This window comes from Gavialis gangeticus, unplaced genomic scaffold (genome assembly GCF_001723915.1).
Source record: "Gavialis gangeticus isolate Ggan-Ray unplaced genomic scaffold, GavGan_comp1, whole genome shotgun sequence".
In the NCBI taxonomy this organism is placed as follows: Eukaryota; Metazoa; Chordata; order Crocodylia; family Gavialidae; genus Gavialis; species Gavialis gangeticus.
In genome coordinates this window covers 72476234-72494445 of record NW_017729031.1, presented here as the reverse complement: position 1 = coordinate 72494445, position 18212 = coordinate 72476234, and the positions used below count along the sequence as shown (strand labels likewise).

The 18212-nt window shown below is 48.1% G+C and overlaps 1 protein-coding gene across 4 annotated transcripts in view; it reads left to right on the top strand.

Moving 5' to 3' along the window:
* The first annotated feature begins 716 nt into the window (after positions 1-716).
* NEMP2 (nuclear envelope integral membrane protein 2) overlaps positions 717-18212 on the top strand; it is a 25906-nt gene continuing 8410 nt past the window's right edge. Inside the window, exons 1-7 of one of the 4 annotated variants that reach the window (XM_019523103.1) lie at positions 717-891; positions 4769-4884; positions 11745-11973; positions 12153-12225; positions 13523-13616; positions 14305-14419; positions 15312-15537. In XM_019523103.1, coding sequence (XP_019378648.1) covers positions 810-891; positions 4769-4884; positions 11745-11973; positions 12153-12225; positions 13523-13616; positions 14305-14419; positions 15312-15537 — 935 coding nt within the window. In that variant the 5' untranslated portion in view covers positions 717-809. Of the gene's footprint in view, positions 892-3600; positions 3811-4768; positions 4885-10972; positions 11419-11744; positions 11974-12152; positions 12226-13522; positions 13617-14304; positions 14420-15311; positions 15538-18212 lie in introns of those variants that run through there. The other 3 variants (XM_019523104.1, XM_019523105.1, XM_019523106.1) reach the window with 3 other exon arrangements.

Genomic DNA, 18212 nt, shown 5'->3' with positions numbered 1-18212 from the left:
AGTTGTGGTTCACAGGCTAACCCCAGGATCAGCAGTACTGATGCTCCAAGGTACCCAATCCCTTTTTATATCCGGCTAAACCGTGAGCCTCAGGAGCTGTACCCGCAGCCACCGGCTGGAAGACAAGCCCCTCCTTTCCTTCGCTCACTGCTGGCTCCATTTGCTGGGCGGCTCTTTTCGTCTATGCGCGGGAGACGATAGTGAACCCCGAGGCCCCTTCTCTTGCCACCGGGCCCTCCGGCACACCCGCTCACGTCCCCCCGGACTAAGCTGGCCCGGGCCCTGCCCCTGCCGGGGGGAAGGGTCGTTCCTATCTGGGGGCGGCGCGGGTCACACGGAAAGAGCCAACAGCTCCCCGCCCCCACAACAGCGGGGGCGGTGACGTCCGCGGTCACGTGACGGGGCAACAGCTGCTCCTCGGCGCCCGCGCCCGCGCCCGCCCCCGCCCGGAGGGGGGAGGGGCACATCCGGGACTTCCTGTCCGGAGCAGCTGCTGCGCCCCCCGTCCCCGCGTGCCCAGAGACTGGGGCAGGGACCTCCCCGGGCGCCGCGGGCTTGGCGCAGCCGCGCGGGGTTTCTCGGCAGAGCTTCCCTCCCCACACCCAGCCTGTGCCGGGGCGTCCCAAGCGGGGGCGCTCAGCCCCGCCAGCCGTAGCCAATCGATCGCCCATTCTGGACTCCAGCCACGCCTGCGCTTGCGCCTGCGCGCCCGCTCCGGGGGTGGCCCAGGCCAGCCAGTGCTGCTCGGCTCGGGCCCGGATTCGTCGGGTCTGGTGCCGCGCGCCCGCTTCAAACCGTCGCCGCGGCCCATGTGTTGGGCGGGTTTGGTGCTGCGGCGCCTGCTGCTGCTGCTACTGCCCCTGCCCCTGCCCCTCGTGGCAGCGCCCGCAGGTAACGCTGGGGGCTGTCCCCCGCAGCGTCCCCGGGGTGAGCGCGCGGCTGGGCCCTGTCCTTCCCCGGGGAAGTACCGCCTGGGAAGCTCTAGTTACCGCATTTTCTGAGAACTCGCACACTGAAAACAACGGTGCCAAGAAGTCGTCTTATTTACTTGTCATTGCTCGTAACTCCCCAGTGAGGAGCAGGACCCGGCAGCTGGTTTCCGAGCGAGGAGCCCGAGGGCTTCTCCTGCCTCTATTTCCACCTTCCGGAGAGCTGCGGGCTCATCCCATGCTCCGCCCGAAACGTTCACGTCCCTCTCTCAAATCTCCCTCCTGCCTAGCAAGTGCAGTCAGTAGCCCACGTGCTCAGCCCCCTTTGGGACATGGCTCTGGCTCCCGAGGGACCTCGGGTAGTGACAGGTTGGATCCACATTGGGTTCTCACAGGGCAACCCACAGCCCTTGTTTTGCAGTGGCAGTGATTGATAGTGGCGGCTAGCGTCGGGGAGATCAGGAAATGGGGTTCATCCTCCTCCTCAACTTTGGCATGGCATGCAAAGGATACTAGCTTTTTCTTTGTTTTTATGGATCCTGCAGTATACAGATCCAGCCTCTCATTGTGCCAGAGGCAGGCTTTACAGAGAAACCCTCCACTTGCACTTTTATCAATTAAAGGAGGGAAAAAACCCTGTCAAAATATTTTTAGAGAGATCCTCTGCCAGACAGTTTTGTATAGAATGATGCTTTCTGTTGCTTAATGTGGAGTTTACACACAAATACAAGGGGGAAACTGATCTATCAAAGGAAAGGGTGAATATGTCTTTAAACAATGTGCTGGTAAATACAAGAACTATACAAAGCAAAAAAATGTTTCCCCCTCATCTTTCAGTTATAATAGATAAAACATTTGCAGATAGCATTCTTTCTTGCCCATGCAGGGGGTTGGACTTGATGATCTGCTCAGGTCCCTCGACCCTACCAACTATGAGAGAAAAGGGTTACTTTTAAGACGACGGTGTCTTTTCAGTGGAGGTGCACTGATGCATCAGTCCGATATCAGATTGGCACAGATATAACGAAAATTGTTTATATTGGAAATTGGCCTGATGAAGCTGATAATTTGGCCAATAAATGGCCTGTGCATGCATGCAGCTGCAGGGCAGCACGTAGGCAGAGAGGAGCAGAGCAGGCAGCATGGAGCGCTGCATGCAGCTGGTAACTCTAGTGTCTCCCCCCTCCCCGCCCACCACAGCAGATTTACCAGCTGTACACAGCTGTATTGGTAATCAGATCAGTGTTGGCTGATATGGCTCCTTAAAAATTGGCTATCAGTATTGGCCCCAAACAATATCGTTCAGTGCATCCCTACTTTTCAGCTCTCATTTTAGTCTGGTTCAAGATAGCTGAGGGAAGTGTACACCTCTTAGCTTAAAAGGACAATGAAAACAAGCTGTTCTGAGTCGCAGGTTCTAGTCATGAGGCATTACTAGTTTGTCGTCTGCTTGCATTGGAGGTCCCTGGTGTTGGGGCTGCCTCTGAACCCTTCAGCTGATCATAAGTCTGGCAGGTCTGTGGTTGCTTGTTTCCACAGACAGATGGTTCCTTCCCTAAGAACTTGTTACTTTGCAGGAAAGATAAATTATGTGCAGAGTGTTCAGACTGAGGTACAGCCCTGCTCAGAGAATGGCATCTCCTTGCCTTACTCTTTGTTTTTATGTAGGTGCCCACCCATTAACTCAGAGCTGTCCAACTGGTGGCTCCTGGGCTCTAACCCAGCCCCTGCTCCCCCACCCCATCGCTGCAGCTGCAACAGCAGCCAGAGCCTTTGTGCTCCTCCTCAGGCTGCCACTTCCTGCCCTTGCCCCAAGGAATGGGGCAGCATTATGCAGCCTAGGGAGCCCAGGGTGATTCATAGTATATGGGCAGCTAGTGACCATTGCCACCAAACTGTAAACTTTCATAGATTCCATAGACATTTGGGCTGGAAGGGACCCTGAAGGATCACTGAGTCCAGCCCCCTGCCCCAGGGGCAGAAAATAATTGGGGATCATAGGATCCCAGTAAGATAAGCATCCAAATGTGTCTTGAAGGTGTTCAAAGTGGGTGCTTGAACCACCTCCAGCAGCAGTCTATTCCAAAACCTGGGGGCTCAGACAGTGAAGAAGTTCTTTCTTACGTCCAGCCTGAATCTGTTGTGGCGGAGTTTGTGACCATTTGATCTTGTCGTCCCTTGGGGCACTTTGGTGAATGGACATTCCCCCAGATCCTGGTGAGCACCCCGATAAACTTATACGTGGCCACCAGATCACCCATGAGCCTGCGGTTTTCCAGGCTGAAGAGCCCCATGGCTCTCACCCTATCATCATAAGGTCTGTTTTCATGACCTCTGATCATGTGCGTGGCTCTCCACTGCATCTTCTCAAGCTTCTCCACATCCTTTTTGAATTATGGAGCCCAAAACTGGACGCAGTACTCCAGCTGTGGCCTCACCAAGGCCGAGTACTACTCGTTATCGTTTCAGGTGTTGGTCTCTCTCTGTGGAGGAGCAGTTAGTTAGCAAGAAAGAGCTCAGGCAATGCATAGGGAAGGTATGTACTCCCCCCCCCGCGAGATTGGCTGCTGCTAGCTTCTGCAGGCAGTCCCTGCTCACTGCTGGCTTCTGCGGACAGTCCCCACTCTCCGCTGCCAACATCCGCTGGCTTCTGCGGATGGTCCCTGCTTGCCACTGACTACAAATGGTGCCCCGAGTCTCGGGAGGTACTAGTTCATGAAAGAGCTTATCATCCAATATTTTGTCATCCAGATGTCAAGCTATTTGTGCTATTGCTTTGATGAGAGTGATGATAAGCATCTGCATGGGAATTGCTACTTAGACCATAGGCTATATTTATCTCTGGCCTGAAGATGTTCAGCTTCCATAAGCTTCAGTGTGGGTGAGACTTAACTGGTCAGAAACATTTCTGCACAAGAAAGCTGCTTTAGTTTAACTTAAGTGATTTAGTTAAATCAGGGCTGTCCAACTAATGGACCCTAAGGATTAACATTGCAGCTCCCAGGCTCTCATTCAGCAGCCACTGCCCCTGGTACAGACTACAGTACATCTTCTAGCTTCTGCTTCCTGCCTCTGCTCCTGGAGGTGGGCTGAGCAGTTAGGAAGGTGCTGCACATGCAGCAGGGCAGAGTGGGGCTGTTTGTGCCCCATTTTTCAGGCACATTTCTATTCTGAGGAATGCATCTAATCCTGAAAGTGGTATGGAGTCTAAAAACTTCAATGTAATAAGACAGTGGGAGTGACTGATTAGCAGTCCAGGTGACAGTGAAAATTTGTCTAAAGACACCTAACTGCCCTCACTACAAAGTATTACCACTAAATTTATGTTACTGTTCAGAATATATGGGAAAAAGAATGACAGTAAATTATCTGAGAGAGTATAATTTTTTTAATACGCTGTTTAAAAATTACAGAATTATGGTGTTTTTCTACTGGGAATGGTTTGTGGCATTATGACTATGACTTCCGCCTTCACTAGCAGTGTTGTACATTAGAAGACTTGAATTTGTAAGCCTGTTTACCTCTTTAGACTTGTACAGTCAAATTTACTGTTGGGATAAGCACGGATTTCAATGGAAGCACACCCATTTAGCCAGCAGTGAATTTGGCCCACATTTTATACCAAAATAGTAGCAGCCTTCCCCCTGCCCAGATTTTCGGAAGTGACTTAGAAGCCAAAGTCTCAAATGAAAATTACTTTAGAAAACTGTACATAGTGAAATGTGTTAGGCTTCATGCAAATTGCCTTTGGTTCCTAGAATATTAAATAGTAGTTTAAGTGGAAACAATGCATTATTATGCTTTGCCATAGACTCAGTTTAACACTATTTTTCCTCTAGATGAAAACTGTATCTGTTTGAAGGAAACAGAAATGCTCCACAAAGTGAATTCACACTGTTACTGTTACGTGCAAAATAGAAGAATGGATTTAAAATATATTTGGTCAGCAATTCAGGTAAGATTCCACTTTCTTTGTGGAATTGTGGATTGTGCTTCAGATTTGTAATACATTTCATATTGGATTTTTTTCCAGTAAAGAATATGATCTAGATACTGTATTACAGGTGCCAAGGCTTGCATAGGTGATAGAATCATCTTACAGTGGTGTATAACTCTCACATTTGGCATGGCTGATTTGATTATTTGAGGTTTCTTACTTGCTTTATTGAGGAAACTGAAACAACTCCTCAAACCTTGGGCATACTGTATGTTAGATGGTGACTATTTTAATAGTAGTGCAAGAAGGTTGGTGCGCCAACTCCCCATGGAGCCCCTCAGCCAGTCTTCTTAATACAAGCAATAATCCGTGCCCCAAACAAGCAGGTGGGTAAAGCAAAACTTTAACATTTCTTGAGGCAGCAAGGAAGGCTCCTGTAGTTTGGCTCCTCCTTAATAGCAAGCTCTTTTGGGTTCAGTGCTGCCTCCTGGCCACGAACTGTTCTTTCCCAGCTTGAGCTCCTTGCTGTTTCTACCCTTAGGGTTTTAACTTTTGGCTAATCACGCACACCGTGGTTCCTACCCCCTGGCTGCCTCCCTTAAGGGGCCCGGCTGCCCTGTTACAGGTAGAAAAAAGATCAAGGCTACATAATATCATCTGTGTAACTGGAATAGTCAGGGGGCAACTTAAAAAATGTACATGTTGAGATCTGAGCTGCAAAGCACAAAAAAGACATCTCAAATTCCATTGAAAACAGTGGTAACTTTGGGCACATATTTTCTCCCTGTGAGGTCATTTGAGGATCCACTCTCTGTCTCTACTTCTTCAGACTGTCCTTTACTTCTTCAGAGAGGTGGGCTCCCTGTGTGGGGGCAAAAAACAATTTCATTTCACCTCTATTGGGGTGTTGCAGCACTTAGGTGCCCTGCGTCTGAGGACAGGGATGGCTCCAGAGAGCCCCTAGCGGTGAGAAGGGGGAGGCGCAGCTGCCAGTCACCAGGGCAGCACAGGTGCTGGTTGCCGGGGCAACCGGCAAAACCCCCTGACAGGAAGGGGCAGGGCTCAGCCCTCCTTAAAACCCAGGCAGGAGGCTAGGGTGGCAGTTTCCCCTCTGACAGCCAAGGAGTGAGGAGCTCAGCCAGTACAGAGAGAAGGCCAAGGTTTGGCTGCCCAAGTGTCCGCAGGTTGCTGCTGGAGTAGTTTTGCCTGGTAGGGATTAACTGTTGTACCGGATGGTTTAGTTTTATGTTATAGCCTGGGGGCTTTGTGTTTTGTGTTCAGTGTTTAACCGGAGGACTGGGTGAGGTTATAAGGGGTGGGGGAGGCCTCATAGGGACTCCCCAGTAGCGTGGGGGTTCCTGGCGCTGAAGAAGGCACAGTATGTTGTGGGGTGCATTGGCCTAGCCCCGAGAGTGGCGAGGAGCCCCAAGAGTGGCCGAAGGACCCCGAGAGGGCAGAGGGGCAGCAAGGAGTGGCAGGGAGGGCAGAGGGGCGGCGAGGAGTCCCGGGAGTGGTAGAGGAGCCCCGAGAGTGACAGAGGGGCGGCGAGGAGCCCCGAGAGTGACAAAGGGGCCCCAAGAGTGCAGAGGGGCGGCGAGGAGCCCCGAGGGCAAAAAGAGGGCTGAGACATAACAGGGCCAGTCAGATCACACCAGCACCATCTGTGAGGCTTGGGCTGCGGTGTAGGGGAGGAAAAGGAGCCGCAGATAGCGCCCCCTGTCATCGGGGCGCGTAGAAATGGGTAGCCTCCCGTTAATTACAACAATCTATTAATTAAATAAGATCAAGGCATGGCAGGCGAGTAAGCAGGCGGTTAGCCCATTAGAGGAAGGTGGAGCCGTACTCGGAGAGGCTCCAACAGTGGCACCCCTGTCACAATGGTGCATTGGCCGGGAAAGGTTTACATGGCAGTAGGCTTTATAAGACGCTGGTTTGCCGGCTTGAAAAAGAGAACCCTTGGGCCCGCGTGGTGAGGGAAAAGAGGACAAACGCTAACCCCTGGGCTAGAGTCGGGGCAACAAGATTTGGATCGGCCACACCAAGCAGTACAAGGCCCGCAGGATCAAGCAGCGGGACAACCGACCCTGCAAGCCAGTATGATGGGAAACACTTGACCCGGCCCACCAGAGCAGGTAGGAATGTGCGGCTACACAGACCGAGTTGACCGCGAGGTGGCAGATGAGCTGCCTGCACCGGTGGTAGAAGTAACCATAGAGGGGAAAAGAGTAGTGGTTATGCTAGACTCAGGCTCAACACAGACTGTGGTATGGAGCGACGTGTTACCGGCAAGGGAGATGGGAAGAGTGGATCAGGCGAAGATGCAGTGCTGGTGTGGGGACCACCTTGATTTTGACAGGGTGAGGGTCACCCTGCGAGTGGGCAAGAGGACCTGACAGATGCTAGTGCGGGTCGCAGACCATTTACCCTACCCTGTGGTACTGGGCTGTGACTGGCCCGAGTTGTTAGAAGAGATGGTTGGCGTGAGGTATAAAGCGACCGCAGAGGGGTTCATGGGCGAAACGGAGCAACCCTTCCCCGGAGAGGAAGCGGGACAGAGGGTGGATAGTACCCAGCTGGGGGAAGATGAACATTTTCAACGGGAACAGAGCCGAGAGGCAGATTTTAGATGGGCGCTACAGGAACACCTCGCTTGGAGAAACAATGAGGTATTGAGGCCGGAGCTGATGAGAACAACCCCGAGGTTCGAGGTGCGGAATGGCCTCCTATACCGGATTGAGCAAGGGAAGCCAGAAGGAGAGGAGGTTGCCCAGTTGTTGATCCCGCAACGGTATCGACGGCCGTTGTTGAAGGTGGCCCATGAGCTTCCCATGGGCGGGCGTCTAGGCCAGGACAAGACACAAGCATGCATTCGAGCAAGGTTTTATTGGCCAGGTATGATGGGAGAAGTGGCGAGATACTGCACTTCGTGTCCTGTCTGCCAAAAAACAAACCCAAGGCAGCCCGCAAGAGCCCCTTTAGTCCCGATGCCTCTGGTAGAGGTTTGCTTTGAGAGGGTGGCAGTGGACATTGTCGGGCAACTCCCTCGAAGTAGCACAGGAAACCAGTACATATTGGTCTTCCTGGATTATGTGACGCGGTACCTGGAAGCTGTGCCAATGTGGACAGTGTCCGCGCCAAAGGTGGCCAATGAACTCTTGAAAATATTCTCCCAGGTAGGACTCCCTAGGGAACGTCTAACTGATCAAGGAATGAATTTTACGTCACGTGTGTTTGAGGCCGTGAGTAAAGCCTTGGGGATTAAGCATCTGAAGACAGCCGTCTATCATCCCCAAACAGACGGGCTGGTGGAACGATTTAATCAGATGCTGAAACAGATGCTGAAAAAGTTCGTGGTAGGGAGCCCTCAAAATTGGGACAGAATGATACCTCCTCTTCTGTTTGCAGTATGAGAGGCATCCCAGGCTTCCACTGGATTTTCACCTTTTGAATTATTGTACGGTTGGCAACCGAGGGGAATCCTGGATCTAATTAAAGAGAGGTGGGAAGAACAACAGAGTAACGACCAGAACATCATACAATATGTGATCCAACTGTGGGAACGCCTTGAAGCGGCTCGAACCCTGGTTTTAGGAAACCTCAGGGAAGCCCAGCAATGGCAAGTAAGGCATTACAACCGAGGCGCCCGGGAAAGGGAGTTTGATGTGGGGGACCGCGTGTTGGTCCTATTGCCGGACAGCGAAAGTAAGTTGCTTGCCCAGTGGCAGGGACACTATGAAATCATATGCCGAGTGGGACCCGTAGACTATGAGGTACACCAGATAGATAAGAAAAAAAAAGAAGCAGGTGTACCACATCAACATGTTAAAGTAGTGGGAGACCCGGGAGTGTATGTACCTAGCCCCTCATCCCGAGGAATTAGAGCTGGGACCCACGTTAACAAAGGAAAATGGATCAGACAACGTAGAGCTGGCCCCACGCTTGTCAAAAGAACAGAGGAGACAGGCTGCTGAGCTAGTCAAAGAATTCGAAGATGTATTCCGGGGAACCCCGGGGGAAGCTCAGGGCGTGGTACACCGGATAAAAACTCCTCCGGGCCAGGTGATACGTGAGAGTTGGAGACGGATTCCCCAGTGGCTCCAGGGCCAGATAAAAGCCGAACTGGCAATGATGCTGGAGCAAGGTATAATATGCGAATCCCACAGTGACTGGCGAAGCCCCATCGTAGTGGTACCTAAGCCCGATGGAAAGATCCGCCTCTGCATCGATTGTTGGAAGGTAAACGCAGTGGCCAAGTTCAATTCTTATCCGATTCCCCGAGTGGACAAGCTGGTAGAAAACATTGGGCAGGCACGTTACATTTCCACTTTAGACCTGACAAAGGGTTACTGGCAGATCCCAGTGGCACCCAAGGATCAAGAAAAAACAGCGTTCGCCACCCCGTGGGGGCTCTTCCAGTTCTGACGCATGCCGTTTGGGCTGCATGGAGCTGCGGCTATGTTCCAGCGGCTAATGGACAGGGTGTTGTCTCCCCATGGGGGTTACGCTGCAGCATATATCGACGATATTATTATATATACTGAGAGCTGGGATGAACATCTCGCCGCGCTGAGAGCAGTAGTGCAAGACCTAAGGAGAGCGGGGCTGACAGCCAATCCCAGGAAGTGTATGATAGGAAAGGAGGAAACGCAGTACCTGGGGTTCCTAGTGGGGAGCGGGAAGGTGAGACCATTGCTGAGCAAAGTGGAGGCTTTGCAGAGGTATCAGGCCCCCCGTACCAAAAGATAGAAATGCTGACTTTCTCTCAAGACAGTACAAGGAAGAAGAGGGACCAGGAGGAACAGAGAGACCCCTGCCGAGAGAAAGAAGGGGGCGTATATTTCGAGGCCCTAACCTTGCTGCTAGGAGGCCGAGTGACCCCTCCAATCCTGGGACGTGCCGGGGGGGCCTGTTAGGCGAGCAGCTGGAGGAAGAAAGCTAAACTCTGGAAAAGGGCAACTGGAGCGAGGCAGGGGAGCAGCAGGGAGACGGGCTCCCTATGATGATGATAATGTGTCAGCCGCCATCATCAGCAGGATGTCCTACCCAGGGCTACCCGCATGAACGTCTGAAACAGGGAGGTAAAGACCGGCCTAAGTGGCACCCTTCCAAGGATGGCTAGTGTGGGGGGACTACCTGTGGTGGGTTACTCCCAACAAATCCCACACAGTGCACCTTGGGTAAAAGGCAAGTAGGAGGCGCCTAAAAACCTCCACCTCCTATACCTAAATGGCTGGGTGCCGGAGGAAATGGCCGAGAGGAGAACCCCAAAGCGGATGGGACACCTAGCGAAAGAAGTACTCGGCTTGGTGAGTCTGGAGTAAAAGCGGGGCGGAGGTGTGTCAGAGAGCACTTAGGTGCCCTGCGTCTGAGGACAGGGATGGCTCCAGAGAGCCCCTAGCGGTGAGAAGGGGGAGGCGCAGCTGCCAGTCACCAGGGCAGCACAGGTGCTGGTTGCTGGGGCAACCGGCGAAACCCCCTGACAGGAAGGGGCAGGGCTCAGCCCTCCTTAAAACCCAGGCAGGAGGCTAGGGTGGCAGTTTCCCCTCTGACAGCCAAGGAGTGAGGAGCTCAGCCAGTACAGAGAGAAGGCCAAGGTTTGGCTGCACAAGTGTCAGCAGGTTGCTGCTGGAGTATTTTTGCCTGGTAGGGATTAACTGTTGTACTGGATGGTTTAGTTTTATGTTATAGCCTGGGGGCTTTGTGTTTTGTGTTCACTGTTTAACCGGAGGATCAGGTGAGGCTATAAGGGATAGAGGAGGCCTCATAGGGACTCCCCAGTAGCGTGGGGGTTCCTGGCGCTGAAGAAGGCGCAGTATGTTGTGGGGTGCATTGGCCTAGCCCCAAGAGTGGCGAGGAGCCCCGAGAGTGACAGAGGGGCGGCGAGGAGCCCCGAGGGCAAAAAGAGGGCTGAGACATAACAGGGCCAGTCAGATCACACCAGCACCATCTGCGTGTAGAAATGGGCAGCCTCCTGCTAATTACAACAATCTATTAATTAAATAAGATCAAGGTGTGGCAGGAGATTAAGCAGGCGGTTAGCCCATTAGAGGAGGGTGGAGCCATACTCAGAGAGGCTCCAACAGTGGCACCCCTGTCACAAGGGGGAATGGGACTTCCTTCTCCAGGTACATGGAACACACATGTTTATTTTTAGATATGAATACATGGAGGCCCTGATAGTATCTTTCAGCAACTGGGAGAAAATATTCTGGGGATAAATGCTTAAATGGGGGTGGCTAAGATTTCCCACAGCAAAGTGCTAGCCATACCTACTTCTTGTGGCCATATTTGTCATTAAAGGTGCCCAGACTTAGTAGCTCACAATCTAAGCATCAAGAAGATTTTCCATGTGAGAAGGTGGACAAGATTTCTTACAGATCAGCCCTTGAAGAAAAGAGGGCTGGTATTTTTATTCCTGCTTCTTTCTCCCTTTCTTCTCTGTTCTGATGGCTTTTATTTTCCTTCTCGGTCTCCTCTAATATTCATATAGCATTATTATCCACAAGAAGCTACAGGAGTAGTCAGTTCAACGTGCTGTAGCCCATTTGGAAAGTGAGTATGATTTTCTGGCAAATAAATTGTGGGTAGATAGATGCCAGTCATGAGTTAACAATACGTATCATGAAGATTTGAACCTTTGGTTGGATCCTTACACTGACAGAGACCATTTAACCTCATTGAGCTCTTGGTAATGTCAACTCTAAAGACCAAACTGAGGAGGACTAAACAACTGATTTAAGGGGCTGACAGTTGCCTTACTATTCTATAGCCCCATACTCTGTTATTTCTCCTTGCCTTATGTATGAATACCATGTGTGTCTTTCAAAACAGACATATGGTTCTGAGTTCCTACTGTGCATGTTTTGCATTTTTTGCAGGTGAAAATTAACAGCACAGAAATGTTCGAGTTTGTGCCTATTTCAGAGGAAAGCAATTGTCAAAATTCAGAAAATGTTTTTGCATTTGCCAAGTGTGTTGTTCAGAGCTTCTGGCAATCAGAGACATTTAAAGAAACCAACATAAACATAATTCAGTATGGAGAAAAAATGTGTTTCAGAATTCAGCCTCTCAAGAACACATCCTATGCTGTGAGTGTAGAACGAAATAGTAAGTAGAGTGATACTCTTCATTTATCCTATGAGTGGACCAGATCATAATGGCAGTGCCATCTGAATCCTACCTTCTGAGTAGCATGTTATTCAAAGAGAACAGACTTTTCTGGTAATATTTACACAATTAAAACTCCTTGGATAAATTAGCCTAAATATATAACTTTTGTTTTTCAGTGGTGGATAAGAAGCTTTTCCTGTTGTTTGTAGCTGGTGTTTTTCTGTTCTATTTTGCAAACACCTTGAGTAGGTGAGTATTAGTTTCCTTATCTTGGTATTATTAGGGTAACTGCATCCTGGGTTAGTTGCTATCCATCAGCAGACAAAGATCATAAACATTTTTTTAATTAAATAAGAAAATTGTCAGTTTCCAATCTGTAATAGTAGTGGGTCTTTGTGGCCCTATTATACCTATCTACAGCAGGGCCATTGCAAGGAAATGCTGTGGCATAAGGATTTGTCACCTACATGGTTATTTCTGGACATGGCTTCTAGCACATGGGGGAAGACACAGGACTGTACCTCAGATACTCCCTACAAAGATGTCAGCAGAAACATCATCCTCCCCTGCTGTAGACCAGAAAAGTTGACTGAATGCCTGGGTTTGTTGCATTAAGGAAGATTACAAAAGTCTCATTCCATGGTGCAGAACGAGGAACTGTTTGTGAGGTTGTTGAGGGCTCTGCTCTCTGCTGTCACCTTTTATGCTACCCTATGCACATGGGTGCACCTCAGAGACAGTCTAGTGCATGGGCTTTGTACAACATGTAAGGGAAGATGTCTGAAGTTTTTTTGTCTCCTGGCACAGTGCTTGTCATCATAGAATCAGTTAATTTTTTATTCATCTTACTTTGATGCACTGTGCCACTTCTACAATTTTAACATTTATTGATGATCTTCCAGTCACTGTTGGGTTAAATTTTGCCTAGACTTCAGATTTTGTAATAAGCCTATACAATCTAAAAGCATTAGGTGCTTTTTCTAAGGTTGATGCAATTAGATCAAAATTGTTTCGCACTCCAAAAATTACAACAGAGTGGACAAGGAAATTAAGTGAATAGAAGCACAATAAACAAGAATAAAGCTGGGGGAGGTGTCTTTTGGGCTCAAGACTGTGAGAAATGCAGTAAGTAAATATTGGGAGTAATAAAATGTCAAGTTATTTCTGATTCTCACGGCTGATGGGCTTTTTTGTTTAACTGGGGCTAAAATCTTAGCTGCATTTGTTCATTCTCAGCAGGGGGAAGGCTGGGTTCTATACAACCGTCTCGATTCTCCAAATTTGAACTGTCTGGGACCTCAAATGGCCCTTAGAGCAATACTAATTAATCCATCTATCCCAATCCAAGCTGTACCCTTTCCCATCTCCATTCTATTCTAAGATGATGACAGGGAGCTGCCTGTGCCACCCAGAAAGTTTCCTTGCTGTGGGAATCACTCCACAAGAGCTATTCCCAGTAGAATCATCACCTCTAGTCTAGGATTCTGATTAATCTCTGAAATAAAATTAGTATTGCATTTACAAATCAAGATGCTTCCCCTAACAGAAGCGCTGTGTTTTATTACTCGGCTGGACTGGTACTGGGTATCCTTGCTACGCTAGTCTTTCTCCTGTTAACATTGAAAAGATTTATTCCAAAGGTAAGTGTGTCGTTTGAAGAACAATAAAGCATCTGAAAAATCTAGGGCCAGATTCTGCTCCTGTACTAGTTTTATAATAGAGGAACTCTACTTATTGGGGAGGGAGGGAGGGAATGTTGCATCTATGTAAAACCAAGATAAATGAGAGCCGAATCGCACACAATTGACCCCAAAGGCCAAAGCCAACAGATAAATAGTGAATGTTTATTCTGAAACCTGAGTATTTTTAGCATATAATAGCTAAACTTATTTATGAGACTACTTATCAGTCAATATGAAAGTATAGCTTTTCCTCTGTAGAAGTAAATTTACCTCACCACTGCACTTATGCATTCCAGATGCTCTGGCTTCCACATATGTCTCTCGTATGATAAGGCTATTACTTACTAACATACTGAGTTGGGATGCAACATGACAGCACCGCCAAATGGTGATCTATTTCAGGAAGTTGACGAAAACAATTTAACCTGTCTTGGCTGGAGACTTCAGAGTGCCATGCAGTGGGTAGGAGGAAAGATTGAATGTGTGAGTCAGATAGTGATCCTTTTGGGGAGGAGAACTGTGTCTTGTATGTTTTCAAAGTCTAAAGCTCATTTTGACTCCTGTACTGATTGAGATAGTTACTACTTATATGATCACAGCAATCAAATAACTGGCTAATTTGTGTACCACATTCTTTCACACTTAGCACAGCACCTTTTGGATTTTAATGAGTGGATGCTGGATGTCCTCTCTCTATTTTATTCACTATTTGCAAGAGGGAATGAAGTGGCTGTGGTCTGAATATAGAATCTACCTACTAGGTAAGAGAACTGCATAGCAGACAGATTAATAGTTATAAGAAACACTCAAAACAATTGATATTTTCAGCTCCCTGTCATCAATTTTGTTTTTTTATCATGAATGTGTGTAGGTGGATGCTGCAAGCTCCTAATCCATTCAAATAAGCTTTTATTCATATTAGATCCTTATATAAAGAATTTGATGTATTAGCATTAGGAAGAGAGCAGATTTTGCCCATATTTTTTCTTCAGTCATTTCCAAGTTCACACCCACTATGAAAGCACAGAGTGGTTATGGTGACAGACAGTAGCTGTAATTTCCCCTCTGGTGGGAGCTCTGGGGTAGGAGGTGTGCAGACTGGAAAGGGAATGTTGTGGCCAAAAGGGCTGGAGAGCTCACTGATTCATCATATCCCCTACCAATGCTCACATGCAGCCTTTTGTAGCAGTTCAAGGCAATACACCAATCACTGCATCCACTTTTTTCCTACAGTTTACATATCAGGCCTATAGAGCAGCTGTTGGCAGCCTTTTAAGGCTGTAGGCCAAACTGACCCAGTTAGGGGCACTAGGACTCAGCCACTGCTGCCACTTTCTCCCCCTGTGGCTGCGCAAGTAGAGCACCTACAGCTAAAGTTTTTTTCCCCACATCAGCATGGGAAAGCAGCTGCTGCTGAAGCCCCCTGCTGGTGAATGTCCCCAAAGCCCTATGCCTGTGGGCCAGATCTGGCCTGCAGACTAGGTTGCTGCCCCTTGTTGCTGAGCATTCCCAAGTATCCAGCAGGTGGCAGGGGGTATCCAGTAGGTACAGCAGGCCAGGCTAGGTAGCAGCCATGATCTTTGTTAACCCACCCTTAAAGTTAACCTTGTGTTGTTAACTTTCTGTCCTCTGACACTTTTTCTGCTTTCACAGGATACTTTTTTACTGTTGGCTTTATCAGCTTTGCTGTTTGCTACAAGCATGGACCACTCACCAATGAGCGAAGCATAACCCTGTTGACATGGACATTACAAATGATAGCCTTCCTCTTGATTTATTTTAGTGTCACTATCCCTGAGGTTGCATATGCAATAATAGCTGTCATCCTCTGCTCCAAAGGCCTGCATTATCCTGTTGGTGTGATCTGTTATGTGGGCAGGTTGGTATGTATTTTATAAACATGCAAGGCATTGTATCACGTTAATATTTAAAAAGATAATGATAAAAAAAAACACATACTGAGGGTTCTTAGTTACTAATCCAAATCATATTCCTTACTTAATGAAAAAAGTGACATCAGAGCAGAGGCTGAAAATCCTCAGGCATAAGAATTAAATAACGATTGAGGCAGGTGTTTCACGCACAGGTCCTTCTATGGAGAACTGTGACTATATCTTTAAGTACAAATGTAATACCTTCTCTGTAGCACATGGTAACCAGTAGCTGTCACGGCTCCTTGACATTGAAAACATCATGGCATTTTGAGGTGTAACAGAACTTGCACTTTTAGCAAGAGTTCCTTGCAGATGCCTATAGGATAGAGCAGTTAGCCTAAGAAACACTGACAGTGTTCTAGGTCAGTTGGTGAACACTGTCAAGAGGAAAGTCCAGGTGTTGAATACCTGGCTCCACTGAAATCAACAGGAGTTTTGATATTGGTTTCAGTTTAGCCAGGGTCTTCAATTCTACTCTTACTGGGCCTCAGAACAAAAATAAGCTCAGTATGGGCAGACTTCCATGTTTATATGGAGCCCCATTTATATACCTGGGCTCTGTGCTGGAGCTGGTATCCACCCTCATGGAGGCCTTAACTGATAATCCGAAGGCCTTCCTGTGTTGCAGAATGTCAGCAAGCTGTGGTTTTCATCCCTAAAAGCAGCCCCAACTTTTTATACTGCCTATTATCTCCAGTAAGAGAGCATTCCAGCTAAGGCAGTATGCAGTACTCTTGGTTCCTTAACTTTGCAATGTACACCTTCTACAAAACATCAGTGAACCAAGGAACCAACAGAAGAGGCAGAGGCTGAAACGGCCATTACACCAAAACAAAGCCACTGTAAAATACAGGTTGCATAGCATCTGTTGCTTACAGGCTTAGTTTTCTCTGAGGTCATTAGGACTTACCCCAATTTAAGCAAAAGCTGTATTTAGCCAAAGATACCCAGCCTGCAGCCAGGGATAGCTTGAGGATTTTTGTAAGGTGACTCCCATATTTAGACTGCAATTTTGGTAACTGACTGCTACTGCCAAGCCAAGAGCATGGAGATCACATTAAAATAACATTAAGGGTCTGTGTATACCAGTGGTTCTCTACCTTGGTAAACACAAGACATTCCTCAGAAAATGCAAGCTCTTCGTTTTCACTTGTTTTTTTACTATAACAGATCAAGTCTTCTTTTGCAAAAAGCTCAGAAAGATCAAAACAGGTCAGAATATATGTAACACTATGGAATCCAGTTTGTTTCAAGGGTGTTGCCATGATTCTTAAGATAAACCCAGGGATTTCAAACTTGAGCACCCCTGTTGAGAATCACTGGTGTACATTGTTGGTACACTACTTGTGCGGCTGCTGGTGAAAAATAAGCCCTGCCTACCCATCCCACTCTGCATGCTCCAAACTCAGAACTCAGGTGGTGAAGCATGCTGGGATCATCTCCAGCAAGTCTCCCACTGCTGGAAACTAAGGGTTCAAGTGGCCTCACTGGGCTATTTCTGGGTGTGGAGAAAGTTGGCAGGAGCGTTTGAGGGTGGCATGGCTGGAGCATCCCAGCTGGTGCATTCTGTCTCCACAGCATAAACATACCTTAAAATCTCATGCAGTTTCTAGTGTATTCTGAAACAACAGCTTCTCATTTTTGGCTGGTTTTAAATTTGCAAAACAACAAACCCAAACGTCTAGACTGAACTGGCAAATGATTGCAGAGCAGGGGTATCAAACTCATCAGGCCCTACAGGCTCAGTGAGTGGTACAAGGCCTGTCTGAAAGGCAGATCTGACCCACAGACCAGCCCTGTGCACCATATGAACTGTACAGCACTAGAGGCAGTCCAGGGGACACCACTTCCATCATATGGGTCTAGTCTGTGACCCACAGACAGTACCATGGGCTGGATGACAGGGCTCTGTAGGCCACATCTTTGACACCACTGTTGTAGAAGCAGCAAAGTGAATAAGTGCTGTTGGTATTGTTAATAATCAAATCTGTTACTAAGATTTAAGAGCTTATTCTACAGATTTACTAGGACCTTTGCCTGTGACCTTAATTGAATCAAGATTTAGTCCTGACAAAACCAAAAAAGAGCTTCAATCCGTTCCCCTTTTCCAGGGAAAAAAGAAGGAATGCAGGTGGCTAGAGCAGATGCTTTTATATAAAGTTCAGTCTTATGGCATCCAGCCCTGGCTTATCTTACCTCCAAAGCCATCACAGCATTAAAAAGTGGAAGGCAGTTGGGAGAAATCAAAAGTGCAGTATATTTTCTAGTAGATTTTTAAATGTATTATATATTGCCATGTAGCATCTAAAATAGCACAGCAGATGATAAACATTCTGGTTTCTGACTACTCAAATATTGTCTCAAAATTGCACAATCAAAATAAGTTATCAAGTAAGCAATGCAGCGATTCCTAGTAGATCTGGAAAGCATTGTTTACCTGGAAGGTTCCCTAAAGTTTAACAACTTCATCAATGATGTGGACATTGGTGTCAGAAGCAGAGTGGGCAAGTTTGCTGATGACACCAAATTCTGGGGTAAAGCATCCACACCTGAGGATAGGAGGGTGATCCAGGGGGATCTGGACAAACTCATGAAATGGGCAGATGAGAACCTGATGGTG